A 22,747-nucleotide genomic window follows, 5' to 3' on the forward strand; every position below is an offset into this window, starting at 1 on the left:
GCTATTAATAAGAAATTATTTAATTTAACAGTGTTTTGATATTGTTAAATGTAACTGCAATTCTTTTAATTTGCATGTATATCATAATTATCTGTCTTTCAGCCTTTTCAGGGTTGCTTTCATTTATTAACAGCCATGCAATTTAAGTGTGTCATATAGGTAGTGAAGGTCTGTTGCTCTAATAGGCCTCGATATGTTCTTTGCAGATTTGATGTGCAAGTAATCTGCATCTGTTTCTCCCTGCTTTGATCTCAGTAGGACCTATCTTTATCTCCTCTTTCTCGCTCTCATGTCTGACCCCTCTACCCAGTGCAATACTTTGAGAGCCAGGGCACTTTCTGCCCAGCCAGCTTGAGAGACAGGCCATAGTGCCTAATCACTCCCCTCCCTACCAACCCCACTGTCTCTTCTGCCTCCCTCCCTTCTTCTCTACCTCCCTTCCAGTGGTCCTGGAATCTGAGTTTTCAGAGTGAGGGAGAGGCAGGCTGAGGTGATGAATCTGCATTGCTGAGGCTTGCCTCTCTGACCCTGCTGCCTGGAACACTTGGCACGCTGCAGGGATAGTCCAGGGCACATAGAGGGAAGCCCACAACTGTGAGCTGTGATTGTGTTTGACTTTGAACCTCTGCCTGGTTTCATTTCTCTTTTATTTTTTTTTTTGTACACAGAGTGGTCATACACATGGTGGCTTATTTAAATGATTTGTATTCAACAGCTTTACATGAACTAATCCCCTGTGCTTTTGTAGCTCAGGTGGCATTGAGCCTGTTTGTAGAGCAGCAAGCAGCATTGATGCATCATGGAAATTTGATACTAATTTTGAGTGTTGACCCACTAAGTGGCTGTGACTCACAACGTTAACCACCGTCTCCACACTCTCAATACCTGCAGAGCATAGATTCACACATATACATCTCACAAACTTGCAAACAAACTGCTGACAGCTGCAGTTAAGTTGCCAAAGCGTAGTGCTATCTTGCAAAACCATTTCGCAATGCTCGCTCCTGCTTTCGCTTACTTGGGTGCATTCGGGTCAAGTTAATGCTGCCATGGAGCAGTTCACAACATCACACAAACACATCATTTCTCTGTACGTCTTTCATACAAAGACAAATGCTCTTCTGTTCAATTTTTGGTACGTATCCGTGATAATTCCCCTATAAATGTCCAAGGATGTTCCTAAAAAGCCACTACAGTGAGTGCCTGTTTTGAATGTTATGAACAATTATAGGCTCTATGCCTTTAACGTAGAGAGAGTGATACATGCTTGTACAAAATCAGAATACTCTGATTTGTTGCATCTTAAAAGTTGCTGCTCTAATAGGAAAACTTTTTTTTTTTTTTTCCAAACCGGGCAACATTTTGGGAACTGTAGATGATGTCCTCTTTCTCTTTCTCAATTCACCTCCACACATCAACTGTACATATACTGTACTCATCGTCCTAACATGCTTAAATGGCTTCAAGTCTACCTTACTATACTATTTGTTTTCCTTTGTGACAGAAGTGCAGCCAGTGTCATCTTATCCAAGGCCTGCCTTCTTTCTCTCCAGCGGAGGTAATTCCTGTTAAAGCACTCACACACTGCTAGGGTCAGAGGTGCACCCAAACACGGCATCTAACTTTCCACAAAGCTGTTATACCTTTGTTTAGTTTTAGTAGACAATTCCTGACCCATCACACTTACTTGACAGTAACCTAGATAATGGTAGCTTGTTATTGTAAGCATATCTTGCAACCAAAACTAAACTGTCAGCTCTGCAGTGACACATGTCGAAGACAGAACGGAGTAATGTGTTGAGTAGTGAAATTACAGGAGTGCCTTACATTTGTATGACTTGTTTATATTTAAAGTGATGCTTTTTTTATGTTAGACTACAGGTATGCTTAAAATGTGGTTCAGTAAAACCTGAAGGAACATGTCAATCATTTACAGGACATGAAGTTGTCAGTTTTAGACTTGACTGTGTTGTCTCTTTTACTATGCTCCTTTTCTTTTCATCAGGCCTCAGGGTCAGGGTTCAGCAACTGACAGGAATGTTTTTTGAGCATGCCCTGTTGGGTGGCATGCATGGCGGCATAGAGGGAGCATGAGTGGGAGGCTGACTTTTATCTGATCAAACCACCGCTGTTTGTTATAACTGGCGGACTTGATGCTTCTTCTGAGAGCCCTTATAAGGCCTCACGTTCCACGCCCGTAACATACAGAATGCACACAAGCACACGCAGGCTATAGCCATACAAATGGCTCTTAGAAAAGTTTCGCTGACTTTCTTTTCCAAGGTTCCTCCCATGTTGGGCTGGTGTGGAGATGCTTGTGTTAGAACAGGGGGGTGTTACATAAGCCTCAGGCTTTTGCTTTGGTGTGTTTGTGTCAGCACTCCTTCAGTAGCGCACTGTAATATATGCCAATGTTTGAGTGTGCGTGGCTGCCTGGCAGCTGTGCAAACACTGTTTGGGTGATCCAGGCTTCTCTTGATGTGGTCTGTCAATGAATCGGGCCAAACAGAGCAAAGAGGGCTATTTTTTTTCATCTGATGTGTGCCATGTCGAACTAATGGGGGCGTGGTGTGCCAGATCAAACTTGATTAGTCAGTCCAGTTTTAAGTGCATAGCCCATATGCACTATGGGAGTGTTGACCAGGTCATGTCTGTGCCCAGAGGGCAAGAGATAGTAGCTTCCTAAATGGGCCTTGCTGTCCTGGTCATGATTTTGAACAGACTGGGTAGAAAGTCATTAAGTGCCAGTGTCTTGAGTTTTCACAAAAACCTGTCTGTCTTTCCCAAGCAGCTCATTGATACCACTGTATGAAATGATATGGGTCACCCCCCCCCCCCTCTTCTATGAGGTCATCATTGATTGAGCCTTCATTTATTAAGCCTGTCAACTGCTGGGTTGGCCATATAAACATAAAACCATAATACTGCGTGGGTCCTATCTTAGTGCTTCCCTGGTGACTACACACCTTAATCTTTGCTTATAAAGCTTAGTCATAAAGTAAGGCGTGTAAGCAGCAGATACAGCAGTCTGTTGAATGGCTTACACATGGTGGAAAAGAGAGACGGGGGTTAGGGAAATGGAAACAATGATCTTCTAGGTTGTGAAAAGTCTTTGCTATGCCATGATATGATGTAAATGTACTCAAAATGGTAAGTGTACTTCTCATTGTCAGTCATCTTAACGTTTCACCAAAAACTTAAAGCCAAAACAATGGAAAACTTCTTCTTTGCTTTGCGAATAAAGCATCAACAAGCTTTTTAGTAACAGAAAACTCTTTCAATCTTCCGCCCACTCACTCTATTCCTCCTCCAGTGTCCTCTCCCTTCTTTCCCTTTCTTCCTCTGTTTTCAATGTCTTTCTGTCGGCCACATGGGTTTCTCTCATGACGCCTTGATGTGGTGTATAGTGAGTTCCTGGTGAGTGCACTTTGTCCTATCCCCAGTCATTCCCTGCTTGTAATCCCTGAGTCATGGCAGTAGACGCCTGCTGCACCACATGCCACTGGCTGTCAGACTGTGCGTCTGCTTGGCTTGCATACTGGTTTCTGCAAACACAGACCTCTTCCCTCTGGACAATACCAGTCTGCATGTGAACCCTTACTGGCCCAAAGCGGCCCCAAAATGGCTCCAAAACAGCCCACGCACCTCAACATCGTGCCGAGTGTTAAAACAACTTTTTTCATCCACTTGCTCAGTTGCTGTTTCTTTTTTATGGTTCCACATTTAGGAGCTGTGTTTCCCATAATGGAATGGAAACTGTGCTTGTTTAGAAACAGGCCTGCTTTAAGTAACATTGAACTGTGCTGAAAGCCAGCATGTTTGTGTTGTAGCTGTCCTCAACAAGACTAAGCTAAGCTAATCATTCTTCACTGTTTGTTCCAGAACTTGTTTTTCTGTCTTTTTATTAACTAATGTGTCATTGCAAACTACCTATTTCTGCACTCCTCATCCATTTCCTGCTGCTTTTGAAGCCAGGTACACACATGTAACACAGCCAGCCACAGATCTGACGTGTGTCGAACCTACAGCATCAGAGTTCATTAATTAGTCTGTGAATTAAGAGTATGATATAGAATGGAGGATCACAGTTCAGGTTTCTTTCTCCAGGTTTTTTTGGTTCAATTCTGAGGCCGTTATGATGAGTTGGGCCTCAGTGAGGAAGACAGATGTGAGGCACAAGTGTTCTCGCAGACACTGAGGAGGTCATGGAGGCTATGCGTGCGTTCTTCGACTTCTTCTAGAGTTCAGCTGTAAGCGTAGAAGCTTCTCATGAAGGCTCATTAGAGTCACCGGGTGCCGTCTTTAAACATGCGTTTGTCTTATGCGTAACAAGAAGATTGCAGTGAGAAATTTTGAGTCATTGAGCTGGAATTTTACAAGATATGGTCAATGCTTTCATCATGACCAGTCACAAAGTCATATAAACTAGCATGGTATTCTCCAATGTCCAGTCATTCTTTGACAGGATGAGTCACACCCTGTGTGTGTGTGTGTGTGTGTGTGTGTGTGTGTGTGTGTGTGTGTGTGTGTGTGTGTGTGTGTGTGTGTGTGTGTGTGTGTGTGTGTGTGTGTGTGTGTGTGTGTGTGTGTGTGTGTGTGTGTGTCATAAGAGGGAGAACAACAAAAAGAAAGCATGTGATAGAAAAAAGAGAAGGTGAGCACGACTTTACGGAACGACAATGATATGCGTAAGTTAAATATCAAAATCTTTCATCTCCTATATTGCAAAAGCATGAGTTGTAACTTTCCAGTTATTGAACTTTAAAAGATACACATACTTATCTCCTAAATAGGAAGTTAAATTAAATAAGATAGACATTGACGTATTGTGCTCATTTTAGCTGTTAACACTACTATGAGCTTAAAATAGAAATAGAATCTTCATCATGTTGAACTGAAACCATTTTGCCACTTTGACCACAAGTCGTATTTGGTCACATTAGAGGAAAACAAAAAAAGCTGTGAGAAGAACATTAGTGATTGTAAAACAGAGGTGGAATGTGAGGCACGCAACATGAAAACACTGCGGTCTGGAGGGAATTTATTTATCAAGTATCCATCTGTCGCCCATGCCCATAGCTTGCCTTCAAACGAGCAACAAGCTCTTATATACAGTACGTGTGATGTATAATTAGTCCCAGCCACTGCAACACTTAAATTGCATGTATTGTACAAAAGAACAGTAGAGCAGAAAACAATTCCAACGATGTTTGTTAATACAGGGCCGTCAAGTCTCCCACAAAATGTACTCTTTTATCAGGAAACTGGTTGTGGAATGTATCAGTTTGGACAGAAAAAAAATGGGGCAGGTTCATGCTTTGTGGAAAAAATGCAACACAGAGAGTAAACTGTTTGTCAGATATGTCGTGTGTTTGGTTTAACGGCTAAACAGTTCCTCCAGAGCATCCCCTGTCTGTTTACAGCTTGGAGCCTGGGAAGGCAGCTAGCCTGGGCACAGCTAACACCACCTGCAGTCTAGTCAGTTTCCATTTCTCGCCCATTTATACATACAATCAGATGGTTAAAAACTAACATGGAATCAATTTCATATGATAGTTCACACATTGGTGGCCAAAGAAAATCCATGGAGTTTTGAAATAGTTGCCATATTCAAGCTTTTCTTGTAGTTTGCCATTGAACACTTAGATTATTTGCAATGTAATAGAGGCAGTAAAAGATAACTTAAGAGGTTGTGCAACTGTTGATACATTACTGTTTCTCAATCTTTTGCACTTGAGGTGCGCCTAAAAAGCAAGCCTTTTTCACACTGTTAAAGATCGCAGAACAATAAAGCTTGTGGGTATTTAATGAAGCAACATGGAGCCAAACCGTGCTGAAAAAAGCTTCTGCATATCTGCCTCCATCAAGTCTTTTTTTCGAAAAAACAAAACAAAAAACAAAACCCAAAACATGTTAAGCATCTGTTCGTGGCGGTGGCGCGTATCATTTTAAACTCGGAGGTAATGTCATACCAGGCGCTGAGACTTTGGCACAAACAGAAGACTTAATGCACTCTCACATCATAAGCTAATATGATTTCAGAGATGGAGGGAGTGGAAGAAAGAAAGACGGCAAGGCAGCTACGGGGCATTAGTCTCACTTATTGTCTGCTTCAGTAGCCGGTATGTCTGTGGTGGTGATGATCCTGGATCACTCTTGTTTCATGTGAAAAGACAGATGTCAGCAGCAGTGGCCTCGTCCCGTTTTACTGCTTTACACCACCACAGGCTTGTACATAAGAGAGGGCAGCCAGAAGCCAGTGGTGGAGACCTAAGAATAAAAGCAGTGTTTCAGCACTGTAGCTTGTGATAGTGGGATACTCCTGGCTGTGTGTTGTATCTCTTTTGGTTAACACTTTCCTTTGCTGGGGGTGTTATTTGGTGTTGCCTTCCTTCTTCGCCTAAGCCAGGCCTACAAATCTCGTCCTGCTCCTTGGCATTACGATGTAAATCTAAATAGCAGACGGCTGAACAAGTGACCCTCTCAAAACCAGACTGCCACCCCGTCCTCCTCCCTCTTGCTCCACTGCAGCCCTCAGCCACCACTTTATCATTCCGTGGCACTGAATGGGCCCCCTTCATAATGTCGGGGTTTATGACCCTGTGTTCTCAGATCAGGGGTCCAGATACAGATCTCCATCAAAGGCTCTCTCTGATACTACTGTCACCTCTGGTCTGCTGTGGGCAGACTGGTACGCCTTAAAGAGCCGATTATAACCCTTTGGCAAGCAGCCAAGACCTCCTCTCCTTTTTTTCCCTTCACTGTGTTGTGACCCTGCAGATGTGTACCTGTTTGCACATAGGGATATTCAGGAAGACTGTGAGGTCTTAGTGACACTTCTGAAATGTCTGACCCTCACCTGAACCCACAACTCAACTCACTTTATTCAGGAAGTGGCCACTTAGCCACAGGAAATTGACTGTTTAGGGGATGAAAAATAAAAAGCTGGCTTTGCATTCAGCAATTTAAGGGCATAAAGAAAGGGAGCATACATTCACACTTGCATTGGCTTTGATGAAAATCACTGTTGCATACCCTGACCCTTGCATATTTTCCTATTCGGAAACCCAGCTTTGAAAAACCATTTAGATTCCATCCATTTTTCACACAGGCTCTTTTCTTGACACCAACACACACCCACTCATTGGATAAACTCTATAGGCTATTTATAGCTCAATCACATGATAGAAAGCATATTGTCCCTCATTTGTTGGGTCTGGTTGCCTGCTCTGCCTCTATCATTGCATCATTCAGAGTGGAGTTAGCAGTCCAGGCTTTATGAATGAACTGAGTCTCCGCCAGAGGCTGGGAGATGGCACTGATCCCACTCTGATGTCACTCCTGAGACGAGAAGAAGAGAGGGAGCTTTATGAGACCTCCCATTCACTCTTCTGCCTCTCCCTTTCTCCCCCCCCCCAGTTCTCTTGTCCAGTGATGGGCTCATATTACAAGCTGGTGACTCATCCCTTTACCCCTCACCCACGTGAGATGCTCCCTCTGCTATCTCAGCCCTACCCTGCCATTCCTAGCATTGCCTGTTCCAGCCCCTTAGACTTTGGACCTAGTCGCAAAAATCCCAATTTCACGCCCACGCTCTGTCGCACAGGCCAAGGAGTCTGCTCATTTACTTCATGTGTGGGTGTGTGTGCAAGTCTTTTTTTTTTTTAAATGTGTGTCAGTTGAAAAACCTAAAAGGTGCCAAACACTCTGTGTGAGGTTGAGTTGGGGCTTGGTCACAACAGCAGGGGCAGTAAAGGTACACAGTCTGTCACTAAGAATCCCCGGGGGGAAATGTCTAATGCTCACACTCATCCATTACTCATACCATGCTGAAAGGGAGTGGCTAATCAATACATTTTACTGTACATCCAATACCATCTAATCAGTGCGTCTCAGAATAGATGGACTTATTATGTCTTCAGAATCATCAGAAGAAATTGGTTTCACTTCATACTTTTCACTCCAGACACTTTTTTTTTTTTCTTGTCAGTGAAACTCGAATGCCATAATGTTGCCTGTGATTTACACCCACTCCCACATTTCGTGAGCTAAGTGGCTGGGACTCATTTTGCGGACAGACCCACATCGTCTAATGTGGAAAGTGATGACTTGTGGATGCTTTAACTCTCAGTACATACTGACCATTCTCTATCTAATGGGACTCGCAGGCATTGAAATCCTATCAGGACTTCATCATTTACTAGAGCTTGTCTAGATCCAGGCTCGCCTCTCTCACTAATGGATGCACACTGTACATTAGCTCTGCCACAGATAACTTTTATATGGATCATTCACTATGGAGACTGATCTCTTATCATTGCACTTTTAGGTCTTGTGTTGTTTTTTCCAGCCTTGTGTCCTCTGCTCGTTGTTTTCATGAATAAAGTCTGTAGTAAAAAGTGCATTTTTCTCATCGTAGAGGCTGCATTTCTGTCATCTCGCAGTTCAAACATATAATACATTTTTTGTATCTTGAATTGATTGAAGACATGAAACAAAGTTCCCACTTCAAGCCAATTTTGATCAGGGGAAACAAGTAATCTAAAGACAAAACAAAAGACACAACACAAATTGCAGTTCCGATTTTCTCTGTAATCATGGAACACATATTTCGCGGCTTAGAGCTGCCGACTGTTGTTCTCATGCACGATAGTGTAGAGTGTTTTTGGTGAAGGATTTAGTGTTAAAGTGGGTTACAGTCTGTGTGGGCTAGTCCAGGCTCAAGCCGGGTGGATAAAAGCGATGGAGAGGGAGGGGGTGTAAACGGTTCGAAAGTGCAGACAAACCCAACACCATCCAGCTTAAATAAACTGCCACTTTTGGCTCTTGTCTTCACTTCAAAGTGCAGACTGTCTGAGCCCCAGTCACATCTCAGTTTGCAGCAGTTTGCAATGTAAACGCTTTCACACTGACTCAGTGCTTAAAAGAAAAAAAAAAAAAAGTAAAGTATCGGCATAGACAACCCAACTGTCAGGGGCAACTTGTAGGTATTGAAAGTCTTATTTTGATCGTGAAAGTGCATGCTTTATTTTGATGTTTGAGCTCCGACTGACACATCTTCAACTCAGCTCTTATTTGTGACCCTAAAAACAGAGTTTATTCTCAGCTCCTGGCTCTTTATTTTAATCCTGACTTGAGTGAATAACTTTCTGTTAGTTTGCCAGTGTAGCAGAGAGCAATATATTATTAAAGGCCTAATTGAATCACATGAAGAAGCAAAGAGCTCGTGTCTGTCCTCTGTCTGTGGCCTGTTGCAAAGTTTCTTTCTACAGCAGGGGGAAAATAAAATAGAGGGAAGAAAATAGCTGAAGACAGAAGAAAGAAACTGGGAGGCCTTATTTTAAAAACAGACCGACAGACATTGGTTACATGGGCGAAGGAGGGACAGCTGCTGTGCATTCCGGGCGAGGTCGAGACGTCAGCGAGTGGTGAAAAGAAGCATGATCTGTATGTTGCCCTAGTGTACTGCTGGCAGACAAAACCACCAGCCAGTAGAGATGCCAGAACATCTGGCTTGGACTGTAAGAGGAGTGACACAACTTTGCTTAATCTCCAATTTGCCTTCAAGCTAAGCCTCTTGTGTCTGTTTTTAACCACTTAAAGTGACATAAGGGAGACAGTGCAGAGGACCATGCTGCAAACATAATGGTCTGATTGAACCCTTGATTTCATATGGACCTCCATCTGCTGAAGCCCCCCGGATTCCTTGGTTAATTTTGTTCCTCATGCAAGTTTTCCTCCCAGACTACATAATTCTAACATGTCAGAACGCCGACTCTAAGGGATCATGATATACGATTGTCTTTGTTGTGTAAATGAGTGTGGGTGTTTTGCAGATTTAATGATAATGGCACGACACTGAATCAGAACTCTATGGTGCCTATTTACAAGCCATTATTTAAGTTGGATAATTAGTTTTTAGCACTTTTTTTTTTAGTTTTAGTGGCCTAAGGGTCTTTCCCCTCTCCCCTTATCTCGCCTGCTTTACCCCTTCATCCAATACTTCAGCAGCCTGGTCAATCTAATTAGATGAGTGCAAGTCATCAGGCACTGTTTAAAGGCATCAAAGGGAGCTCTGTTGTGCATTGGGTGCCCACTGGCTGTGAACAGAGAACAGTAGGCCTAGTGTGGGCCTGAAACCCTCGAGACAGCCCACCCCAAACTCTCTTAGCCACCCGCCAGCATCCACGGTGACATCATCACCCCATCCCTCGACCCTTTAACCTCCCAGAATGTTTGACCCCATGCTAAGTCTGGTGACAGTGGGCCCACTGTGAAGGGGCAACACGGTAGGAGGGCTAGCAGGGGTCAGGGTGTCGCTGATGGGCACCAGGCAATGCTCTCCCACCCGGGATGTGTGTGGAGGAGAGATATTCGTAATTAAATGATTTTGTTGTAGTGGCCAGATGAGTTTGATTTGCTTTAAGACCCTGTGTCTAAAAATTAAAAAAAATAAAATAGCTGGTCCAAAGCCACAGTGGGAAATTTTCTAAAGTTTTGAACTCACCATGCACGTTCTGTTTTAAAACTGTAATTATTGTATCTGGTATACATCAAACTGAGACATTCAAACTTATTGATGTGCACAAATGGTGCAGATGCAGTGCTGCGGTAGCTTTAAAGCAGCTCAGATCTCACAGTGTGACAGCTATTGTTTAAACAGATTGGCTCTGATACAGAGACAGTGTCTGTCTAGACGGGATGTAATTGTTGAGCCATGATGTTGATCACGGTCAGATACAACTGTGTTGACTTGTTTGTGTGTTGAGGGTGTGTATGTGTGTGTCTGACAGTATGAAGTCTTTCCTCCCTGATGTCTCACTGTCTCAATTCAGTCTTCATTCAGTATGCTTCATCAGCATGGAATTCAGCAAAGGATGCATTTTTTTGTAACTAGTGGTCGAACACATGTAAAGCAGTTTTATAATATAACAATGATAGTATTTTATACTCTTATGAGATAGGAGTTGAATTAAATGATGTTCTTTTTCATTTGTGATTGGCAGATCCGGAGTGTGGCGATGTCCCCCTCCTGACTCCAGGAAGCAAAGAGATGATGTCCCAGGCTTTGAAGGCCACCTTCAGTGGCTTCACAAAGGAACAGCAGCGGCTGGGTATTCCCAAAGGTAAGACTATCAGCTACTTGTATTCTTATTAAGTAAAGTTCAGATCAGTAAAGCACAAGTGCTAAAACCCGCCTCACCATATCACACGTCATCAGATTTCCACAGATCCTTGCCTGCTTTAGATCTGTCAGTGTGCTCGTATCTTTGAGGCATTCACTGAATACCAGGAGACACCCGTTTATTTCAGAGATGGCTCTTGTACGTTTATTTCAGTCAGAGCACTCTGACTGACTGCAGCATCCAAACTATGTCGACACAGAGACAGACAGTAATAACTTTGCTTTTCAAAAGGAGGCCGACCACAGAGTCTCGTCATGCTGTTAACAAACTGCAGGACTTTCTTTTTCTGTGTGATCTTATACATCTGCAAACTATGCTTCTGACTTGTCATTACCAATCTTTCTTACATCCACTGCTGTTTTCCTTTTGTCCCTGTTGATTGACTTGTTATGGGTTGTTGTATTTACCGCAGTGGTGCTGTGACAGTATACCCAACAATTTGATTCTACTCACAGCGAAAATAGAGCATAATTTAGACTGAGCTGCAGTTCATAGAGCTATATTTCAGACACGAGGAAATGTATTCTGTCTTGTCACTGCAGTTACAGATTGAAATGAACTTTGAGAAAACATGTGCAAAATGTTGTATATTGTAAAACTGTGCATACAATACATAGTGTTTTCACATTACTGAGAAATAATGTAAGCAGACATTGAATATAACAGTTTTCAACTCTGATCCTCTTCAGATCCCAGACAGTGGACAGAAAACAATGTGGCAGAGTGGCTAACTTGGACAGTTAATGAGTTCAGTCTGAAGAATGTTGACTTTGATAAATTCTGCATGAATGGCGCAAACCTTTGTGCGATGGGGAAGGAACGCTTCCTGGACTTAGCACCTGACTTTGTGGGTGACATCCTTTGGGAACATTTAGAAATGCTTCAGAAAGGTAAAGCCATAAACTATTAGTTAGAAGACAAATGCACACACTTCAGTAACTGATTTTATCTGCAATATATACAATGGTTTTAAACATGCACTTGAGGTTTCTGTACATTTTCATAGTAGATAAACCCTCCAAATAAAAATAGGTTCTTGTTGACATTTACTAGTAACATGAGGAAGACACAATTTAGCTCTGGTCATTAATTTTTGATTATGCTGGATGCTGTTACGTGATACATGAAATCAATGACGGGGTCACTGACGCTTGTTCTCTATCCATTTTTCATGAAGAGGATACAAAGCATTACTCCATCAATGGACTGACCTCCAACTTCCAGGAATCCCGTTATACCTCAGACTACTTTGTCAGTAAGTACTCATCGCTCTCATAGACAATCACTCAGTGTAATAGCATAAGGCACGTGCATAAAGTATGAATGGAAAATGATGCAGGAGAAGTGATTTACTCTTGTAAATAATAATGGTTCGGGATTTACTCTTTGGTAAATAGAAAATGTTTCCATTGAGATTCTAGGGGAAAAAAAGCCCTCAGTTTTCCTGGGCATGGTACATCCAAGTAATGCAACATGATTACCTTAAAGGTCCAATACTATGCCTTCTCTTGATTTATTTGCTCCTTCGTGTGTTTTCCAGGTGTCTGTTTGTAAAAATTAAAAGTCTGGGGAAACGCGGCGTCTCCTACCTCCTTCTGTTTGCATGTAGCAATAGCCACATGAAACGCTCGGTCCCTAGCCCCTCGTGTTGAAAATACAGGCAGATGAGAGAAGCTGCATGGAGCGTCAGTACATGAAAATAGACACATTTTTTTCAAACATTAGCCATTAACATTTAGACCCATAAAGGGCATAATATGGGACCTTTAAAACCAGCAAGTCTTAAAATCCGGCATCAAATATTACTTCATTTAATGCACTCAGTGTTATCTTGTAGGTGTGAGCTCCTCACAGTTACAGGTAATATTCTGACAGCAGTTCAGCAAAGGAGGGACAAAGACTCCACTCTCCTAAAATTGATCTTCTTCTACTCTGCCTCCTACTTTCCTCTGCTCTCTATCTGCACTTGTTTCAACCTTTGTGTCTCCAGGCTATGGTGTTGAGCATGCTCAATGTGTCCCTCCTTCTGAATACTCAGAGCCCGGCTTCATCACAGAATCCTACCAGACACTTCATCCCATCAGCTCCGAGGAATTGCTGACGCTCAAGTATGAGAGTGAATACCCCGCTGTCATCCTACGAGACACGCCCCTCAACCCGCTGCAGGGGGACTACTTTTCCGTCAAGCAGGAGGTGGTATCCCCCGACAACATGTGTGTGGGACGCCTCAGCAGAGGTGAGGAATACAGAAAAATTCATCAAATGTAGTTTGCATTTAAGCAAATGATCGGTTTGATTTGGTGGAGCTTTATCAGCAAAAAAGTGTTCTGCATATCTGTTGTGGGAACAGGTTGTTTGGTTAGAGGGTTTGAGAAATGTGTCTTAATGTGCATGCTTGTGTCAGTGCATGTAGATGGTGTTATTCTAAGTGTCTCCGTGAGTGTGGTTGCGCTGAATCTACCAGAATCTTGTCATGCCACGAGAGTGTTTATATATTAGAAGAGAAGAAAAGCAGGCCCTCCTTCGGTCTGTGGTTTGCACAAACCTGTCTCATACACTCCTGATTAGAGGGGGGGGAAAAAGCAAACCTTATTGTTTTTGTCAGAGTGAAACGCGAACTAAAGCCACAAAGTGTTCTTTTGCCGCTTGTCCTTTATGTAAAACATTTAAAGTGGTGTAACCTTTCTTCTTTCCTCGACTCAACCTTCTGGGTAAGGAGATAGAGGTGTCATCCTCAGTTAGCGAGCGTGGGGGGTTTTCTCATGAAGCTGTTTGCTTTTCTGAAAACAAAGGCTTGTTTCCTCTCCCAGAGATTGTTTATAGAGGCATTAGCTGCATGGTTTACATTAATAGCCATAAAGCTAGGATTTTGTTCTTGCAAATCCCCAGCTGTATAAATGAATAGCATGTACCATGTTGACGATACAAGCCTCCTGCAAGTGTCCGCTTGGTATGAGGGTCCAGTCCTCATGCATCACACATACCAAGCTTGTGGGCGATTGCATTGTGCTCTCCCAACGTGGGAAAGTATTTTGTAGCACAACTGCTATCCACATGTGGCTTCAATTTCAGCAGTTTGAAATTCGACATCAATCGCCGGGCCGCACAAGCTGTCATTTGATAATGACTCACCATTGGGGGACTCGTTTTATCTTTCCCAAGGTCAAAAATAGCTATGGAATTTGTGTGATTGTCTTCCATTTAAAACATCAAATCCAAATGGTGGTTGTAAAAGGGAAATGGGGCGGGAAATGCAGAGATGCGGCATCGTGCAAAACAATACAGCTTAGTGAGAAGCACACGTCATTTTCTGTCATGGAGTTATTTTCCTTTCAGAATTGTTGCTATCCTTTGTGTTAAAAGGCTGCAAGGAAATTTTAATCAACAATTATCATTCATGTATGATTTAAGTGTGATTTGTGATGCATTTTACTGTCATAGTTTGCTTGAATGTAACATCATTTCTCTCTCCCTCTCTTGTCTTCTCTACTCATTCTTCCTTTGTAGGTAAGCTAGGTGGTCAGGATTCATTCGAGAGCATCGAGAGCTTTGAGAGCTGCGACCGATTAACCCAGTCATGGAGCAGCCAGTCTTCATTCAGCAGCCTGCAGCGGGTACCGTCATACGACAGCTTCGACTCAGAAGACTACCCCACGCCCTTGCATGGCCACAAGCCCAAGGGAACTTTCAAAGACTATGTGAGGGAGCGCTCAGACCTCAGCAAGGATAAACCTGTCATCCCAGCAGCAGCGCTGGCAGGATATACAGGTGAGACATCTAGAGGTCAGAGTTGATACGAAGCAGGTTTGCGTCTTGCAGTCACAGGAGGGGAAACAAATATTCATAGTAGCTCTGTTTTATAAAGGAGTGCCAGTAAGTTAATAACAATGCAAAGTAGTACATCTCATGTAGAGTACATCTAAGTCGAAAATACTTTGACACAATGTATTATGTAATGTTTAGGCACACAAAACCTAGACTATTATTTGCGTCATAACTGTTTTTTAGGCCGCCCATTTGGAATAGATTTCGTTCAAGGTGCAGAATTAACATACTTTTCACAGTCATATAAATTGGTGATATTGTTCATTGCAGTAGTAACAGTTTCTGAAAATGCCCACATGGTGAAATCAAAAAAACACCTTTTACCCTAGCAGCCCAAGTCATGCACATTAAAGGAAACCGTATAGGTTTTCTCATCTTTTTTCTTCTTTATTTTTCTCTCTGTCTTTCTGTCTTTCTCTATTTTTCACTATCGCTTACCCTGTCTCACTTTCTATCTACCTCCATGTTATCTGCAGCCCGCATCTCAACCTAGTTCTTCCAGGTCGTCCTGGCAACGCTGGCATAAAAGCTAGAAATGAAACATGCACATAACACTGGTGATAAAGTATCTCTTTATCTCATGAGACATCTTCATACTTGTTGGTGCTCAAGGAGCTGGCTTATGTATGTTCTCCATTTTAAAAAAAAAAAAAAAAAAAAAAAAGAATGTGGGGGGAATCTGCAACCTCTTTTGAGAAGATGCACTACTTTTGCATCTGTTGTGTTTTTTTCCCCCCCAAAAAAAAGCATACCAACTAGATGTTAAAACTCAAAAAGGTTGCACGTTTATTTGTGTTTAAATATAGTAATTGATGCTGCTTCTCTAATTGTATGAGAGCAGGAACAAAGGAAACTTAAATAAATAAAAACTAAACAACTGATAAAAAAAAAAAAAAAGTTTGTGTAAGCTGTGTGCAAACTGTAGTGCTGTATTTGCTACTGAAAAGGTACTTTCCAAATCACGTGCTTCCTAAGAATAAGTGTAATAAACATTAGTAGTCATGAGATGGATTAGTTCAAGCTCAGCCTTTAATGCACATATTGTACAGTTAGTGTCAGCATGGCCTTTAATGCGTACATTGTTTTAAGGTATTGGATTGTCAGCGAAGTTGAGCAGTTGAGTGTACAAGCCTCTGAATCACGTCTTATCGCTACAGTGTTCGGGACTTTTTCAGCTGCGTTTAAATTACAATCACAAGGCTGCAAGATTGTCAGCAATGGAAAAGGGGGAAATCCAAGTGATTCTTTCCACGTCATTAACAATGCATGGACCAGATATCAACAGACTATCCCCAACTTGGAATGCATGCGTTAAGTTGTCATCTGTGTGGTAATTAGTTCAAAAGCCCTTCATAGAACAATGGCTCATTCATCCCTAATGATGTTAGAAAGATGTTCTAATTTACTTTTAATCAAATTATGTCAAGTACATCAGTCTGAAAGCCCCTTTAGTGACCATTAGAGGCTATGTTGCTCCCTGCAACCTTTTTTTGTAGATAGTTAAGCATGAAACACTTATGATGCACTAATTCATAAAGTAAAGTAAAAATAAAGTAAATATGACAACTGACTAATCAGAAACACAACCTGGATGAACTAGTTGGTGGGGTTTTTTTTGTTTGTTTTTTTAATCAATTCTCACAAGAGTTTTCCTGTCTGGAGTATGAATGACATCCTCCCTATTTGAATTTGCCTTAAAAAAAGATTCTAAACTGAATCACGCTGAAATATCCCCACAAGTGTGGTTGGCAAATGTTTCCTGCCTTAAACACCGATGTGTATTTTCACTGAGGAGAATGCTTTTCCTCTGAGCTCTAACACAATGGGAAAAGGAAATGACGGAGAGAGAAAAAGATGCTAAAATAGCCCAATTTTGCGAAAAGAGAATGATTTTCGAGGAGCTCTGGTCCAAGCTGTCGTCAGGAGCAGCAGGAAGCAGAGTGTCGTGCTGTAAAGATGGAGGGTGTGTGTGATGCACTGTGGCTTGTATGTGGGGGAATGAGGAAAAAAACAAAAACAAAAAACAAATAGAGACAAGCTCGTGTAAAATTCCAATTTGATGTTTATGACAGCTTCACAACTTGCTCGGCTCGACTTCCTGTCCCAGTCTTGGGGTGACAGGTGGCACTTGTAGCAAAAGACTGGAAGCCCGATAAGAGTGCAGCGTGATAAGTAAAGCTCAAGTTATCATCCCTGTGGTTTCCTGTGACAATTTGCTATTTAGGCTTTTGTCTACACTACCATCAGGCAGTCATATAACTTGGTAAACGCACTATGTATCATGATACTCTGCAATCTCCACCTTCTGTCTTCTTAAATTAGTCCAAAGCCTGTCTGACTTCGAGGCACGTTATTTGCAACACCACCCTTTGTAAAGAAAATGTAAAATGATTTAGACAATTCATTGTTTCCATCAACTTGTAACACTGCATACTTTGCATGTTTAGAAGCATGATTGAAGTTCAGATTTTTAACCTTCTACAAAAACAAAAAAAATGAACCTGCCACAAATCTGCAGCCAGCTTTCTTGCAATAGCTTCATTTGCTCAAAAGTCATTTCGCCTGCCGTGGGTCAAAAGCTCAACACTGCTGTGAATGCAAATCCCCAGCAAACCCACCATTTTAACACACTGTATGCTTTTTTTTTTTTTTTTTTTTTTTCCAATGAGGCCCATCGTGCATGAAGACTTGAAACATATTTTTGGAAACTTTTTTTTTTTTTTGTCAAAGGGTCGCCTACATTCTGGCGTGAGAGCACATGGGGGCTGGTAAACCGGCACTGTATCACCCTTATGTGGGCTCGCTGTTACAGAAGCAGACTTTTGGAATGCGAGTCGGAGCTTTCTTTGTGAAAGAGACCCAGTGTTGCACAGGCACTTATTTTCCAAAGTCGGGGTGGCTGCTGTCATGCGCCTTCTCCAACCTTAGCAGGAGTATAGAGGACTCAAAAGCACCATTTCAAGTGTTCAGCCCACACGTCTGTTTCCCTGAAAGCTTTTGTTTGCGTTCTGTAAGGGTACGCTTGGTTTTCTAAAGGCACTCGAAAGAGGTGACTTTTGCTTCAGTTTTGCTGAGGCGGCGTGCTGCATAAGGCAGGTGTGATTTCAACATGCAAGCCTCACAAAGTAGGTGGGTTGGCGTATATGCTGATAAAAACCACAAGATCAAAGTGTGCTGCAGCGAAGAATCTAGTTCAGAGACAAGACCAGCCCTTTTTTCTGCTTCTCTTTCTTCTACTTTTCCTCTCTTTTCCACAAGATGTACTAAGATGTTGTAGTTCAGTTTTTGCAGATAAATATATCCCTGTTATATAGGAAAATGAAATCCATTAAAACATTAGGGGTAACTTAGCTACTGCTGTCATTCTCACACATTCTGTATTTCAAGTCCACTTTTGTGCTTCTGAAGCCTCAAGGCAGCTCGCTTTTTATTTCAAGCTGGTGATTTCATCAGAATGGCACTAAGGCAGACACAGACTCTGGATTCACATACTGCACGGGGCAACTGGCAGACAAGGGAATACATGATGAATGGCTCTGTTGTATTTAGGAGGACATTTGGTTCCACTTCTTAACTTCAGTCTGACCCAGATTAGAAGGTTTACTTTGTCCCTCTTCAAACAGAAAAAGTAAAAAAAAAAGAAAAAAAAAAGGCATGAATCATTAACACGTTTTTTTTCATAGCAGAAGTTTGAGCAGTGTGATGCATTCTAGTTCTCATTTTTACCCTGATTGTACTTATTTTATTTTTAAATGTTTTAAATATCTTGTTCTTGTAGTTTTTTTTAAAAAGTTTTTTTATTGACAGTGCTCGATTTTGCATAGTTCATGCAAAGTTCCGCACATCCACCCATACACTTCCTCTTTCTTAACTCCAGGGTTAAATTTAGCACCTCATACAGGCAGTGTGTTATTTCATGTCCTATGATATTTTGAAGCACACAAAAAACGATAACGAAGGGTTTTTGATGTACATCTGCTCTTCCTCTTATCTCCTCAAATCTCTCACAAACCAGCGTTGAGGCCAAATTCAAATCAAATACTCACCTTCCCGCCCTCTGCCATCTGTTCTACAGGCAGTGGTCCCATTCAGCTGTGGCAGTTTCTTCTGGAGCTGCTGACCGACAAGTCTTGCCAGTCCTTCATCAGCTGGACAGGCGACGGCTGGGAGTTCAAGCTCTCTGACCCAGATGAGGTGAGAGGCCACGACCCTGCTGGTTACTGGTTACACGTGATGGGGGGTCCTAAGTGTTTAGCCAGATGAACAAGATGTCTTCTGACTTTGTCACAGTCTTTTTATGGCTTGTTTTGGCTTCATCAATCTTTAGAAATGGTATCCTTTTTTTTTGTTAAACGTGACCCCTTCTTGCGTGCATTTCTTTAGGTTGCCCGAAGGTGGGGAAAGAGGAAAAACAAACCCAAGATGAACTATGAAAAGCTGAGCCGCGGCCTACGCTACTACTATGACAAGAATATCATCCACAAGACATCAGGGAAACGCTACGTCTACCGCTTTGTCTGTGACTTAAAAAGCCTGCTGGGCTACACTCCTGAGGAGCTCCATGCAATGTTGGACGTAAAGCCAGATACAGACGAGTGATGCAGAGAAGAGGTGAAGACAGGAATTAAAGACGCCACATTGACTGTGGCTCATAAAGTGGTCTTAACTGTTTGATAGAGTCAGTACACCGTTTTCTTTTGGGGACCAAAATGTTTTGAATGAATAATTGGGGTCTTTATCAACTTCAAGCTCCTGTGTCTCGGACACTCGCGTTTTAAGAAAGAAGGCTCCATGCCAAAGGCCTGTAATCATACCCTGTTGCATTTGAGATGTGTGCGCGCGCATGTATATGTGTGTGAGTGTGAGTATGTGTGATTATGTGCTAGTATAATTTCGCAGCTCAAGGCAGATAGAGTACTGTTGGGTGGAACTCAGGTTCTGTTCCTTCTGAAGAACAACACAACAGGGAGAGAAAGTGACCCAGAAGGAGAGTCTAAGGAAAACGTAAGACAAAGGGCAAAACACAATTGTTCATTATATTGCTGAGGTAAATAGCAGGTAGGTAGATCTTGCAAACAAAAATGGTTGCCAAAATGTAAAATTGAAATAAACGAAAGTGGCAACCCCCCTTTTCTCTTTAGCAAAGTGAGATTTTTCAGCTTGGACCAAAAAAAAAGTGTTAGGTGTTTTTTTTTTTGTTTTTTTTTATAGGAGCATATGATTGTGCCAGTATTATATTATCAACATTGAGAACACACAATGTTAACAGGCAAATATTGACAGGAGTATTTTTCTTATTTTGTTAATGAAAGTATTACAGTTGAACCAAAACATAAGTTGCCAAGGTCAACCATTCTCGAGGAGCCTTTAACTGAAATGTGCTGATTGGTTATCAGACAACACTAGAGACACTGGGCCCTGTTCTCTGTGAGGTGTGAGGACCTGGTGTGATGACTCATAGCCAGACTGTCTGATAGGCACACAACTGAAAGTAACCGTTGCTTTTTGAAACTGACGCTTTTACCTGTACATGTTTTTTCCACCTTGTTAGAGACACATATTGTGACTGAAACGTATGCATTTTTGCATATACAACCAGTATTAGCAAACTGTAGACAATCTATGTGGGGAGGGGAGGGGGGGGATTCAGGAGTCTTTAGGGAGTATTTGTTTAATGTGCAGATTATATGCATCACTTGTCAGTTCACTGTCCATGTTTGTATTGCTTTAAAAGTGTTTGAATAGTCTTATGTCTTTCTGGATAGCTATTTCATAAACTCAAAGGAGTCAAAGGAGTAATTTTACTAAGTCCTAAGAATGTCAACTTTTACTTTTTTTTTTTTTCATGCCATGCATTTTGATCACAAGAGAGCAGCTGCAGTGTAATATGGCGGTGTAGAGTAGGGAAATGGGACAGACAGTGGAAAGATGTTGACTCGAGAGATTTGGAAGATGTTTACTCAAGATAGATAAGACCGTAGAGGTCTTGTTGATTCTGCAGGTGAGGTTCACTGACGCGAGGTGTAAAACGGAATGACTGAAGGAAACAATGCAAGTTGGCGCTGCTTGAAGGGTTTGCATGAAATGGGTTCTGATGCAAATGTAATTACGGTTAACTCGAAACATCAAGAACTAGGGGCAGACATTGGTCTGACATGTTAAGGTGTATTCAATTATTGTTTGTAACTTGTGTAACTTGTGCAGTTTGCTCAGTAGACATGCACACAGATGCACTGGTTACATTTCAAGCATATACTCGGCTGCAGTTTCTTCCCAACAGTGGGAACAGTGGCAGGGCTTTTGGAAAATGCCAAAGTGGAACATCAACGTGGAATACAATGTTATTGTTTACAGTGGCTGAATGTTACCCATATGGATGAAAATAGCTTTTGAGATGTCTATTTGTACAGATTGTATTTCATAATGCTTTATTGAGAACCAGATTACACAAATAAGCAAGAGACAAAGCAGGAATAATAACCAAAACCCATGTGAGGTCTTTGGTCACAGTGCTGTGTCGGTATCGTCCGCAGCATCAGAAGACAGGGACCAGGAATCTCTCACTTTTTTTTTTTTTTTTGTGTTGACTTTTCTTTTATCTTTTTGTTCACATGTTAAAAGCACACGGCATTAAGGACACAAGGAACAATGCCTTAGCTGATCTGGGTGACCCTTTTTCAAGCAATGACTCAAAAACTCCCTCATCATTATTGTCATCTGACAAAATAAGAGAAATCCATTCATGAGTTAGTTATAAGCTGCACTGTACTTTTCTTTCAGCTTATTTTGTTGACTTGTTTTCTTTTCTTCAGGTTCTTCTACTCCGTCATGCTTGAGAGAGCTTAACAGGTTTTTTTCTAACATGATACTAAATGTTGTCAGTATACAAGGTCATACTATTTTTATGTTCGGCTTCATACAGTAAATGTGCTTTTAAACAGATCTGTTACCGAAAATGTTAATATTTTAAAGATTATTTTGTCAGGAAAATGTACTATTGTTAAAAGTCACAGATTACAATCTACTGCAGGTCTGAGGTATTGCTGAACCTTAGTCTGGCAAATGTATACAAACTGGTATGTTTGTGGCATATACATATCTCAGAATGGATTCAGAAGGAAAACGTTTTTTTGTTTCAGATGTTGTTGTTCTTTTGTATATTTTATAGTGTCTTTGTATTTTTGTTATGAGATCATTTTTATTGTATTTAGTTCACGAACATTTTGAATATTTTTCAATAATTTATATTTTATAAAAGACAAGAGTCGCAGACAGCTGGTGCTTACATGGGAAATTAAAAAGGTAGCGCAGGACCAAATAATGTAGCGAAATTTTAGTTTTTTTGTTTTGTTTCTGTTTTATTTTTTATTATTTTTGATACAGAAAATAGACCTGTCTGCTCAAGAGAGAAACAAAGGCTGATGCTGGCCCATCAATGATTTCTGCTGGAAAGGTTTTATAAACTGTAGCTTCTATTTCTAAAATGTACTTAATGTACTTCAAAATGTTATAAAATATATGTGAACAAAGATTTCATAACTGTGTGTTGTTATTTTTGTTATCGTGCATCTTGTTTATGCTGAAAGCCACTGACACATCTCTACTGGAAATAGTGTGTGTGCTATTATTTTTCAGGGCTGCATGGTAACATAGTGATACCAGTTTTGCCGGAAATCTTGTGGTCTACGATGTTATGTTACCTCATCAAAGGTTGTGTCCTAAAAGGATCAACTGTT

The 22,747-nt window shown here is 41.5% G+C and overlaps 1 protein-coding gene across 8 annotated transcripts in view; it reads left to right on the plus strand.

Annotated features, from left to right (window-relative positions):
* The window catches only part of ets1 (v-ets avian erythroblastosis virus E26 oncogene homolog 1), a 39,276-nt gene extending 16,734 nt beyond the window's left edge, over window positions 1-22,542 (plus strand). For 4 of the 8 annotated variants that reach the window (XM_079354410.1, XM_079354409.1, XM_079354406.1 and 1 more), the window contains 8 exons: window positions 1,505-1,558; window positions 11,007-11,126; window positions 11,876-12,076; window positions 12,364-12,441; window positions 13,177-13,422; window positions 14,694-14,954; window positions 19,087-19,205; window positions 19,395-22,542. In XM_079354410.1, the coding sequence (XP_079210536.1) occupies window positions 1,505-1,558; window positions 11,007-11,126; window positions 11,876-12,076; window positions 12,364-12,441; window positions 13,177-13,422; window positions 14,694-14,954; window positions 19,087-19,205; window positions 19,395-19,610 (1,295 nt within the window). In that variant the 3' untranslated portion in view covers window positions 19,611-22,542. The remainder of the gene's footprint in view (window positions 1-1,504; window positions 1,559-11,006; window positions 11,127-11,875; window positions 12,077-12,363; window positions 12,442-13,176; window positions 13,423-14,693; window positions 14,955-19,086; window positions 19,206-19,394) is intronic. The other 4 variants (XM_079354413.1, XM_079354408.1, XM_079354412.1 and 1 more) reach the window with 2 other exon arrangements.
* Window positions 22,543-22,747: the final 205 nt, after the last annotated feature.

Source organism: Symphodus melops, assembly GCF_947650265.1.
Source record: "Symphodus melops genome assembly, chromosome: 10".
Taxonomy (NCBI): domain Eukaryota; kingdom Metazoa; phylum Chordata; class Actinopteri; order Labriformes; family Labridae; genus Symphodus; species Symphodus melops.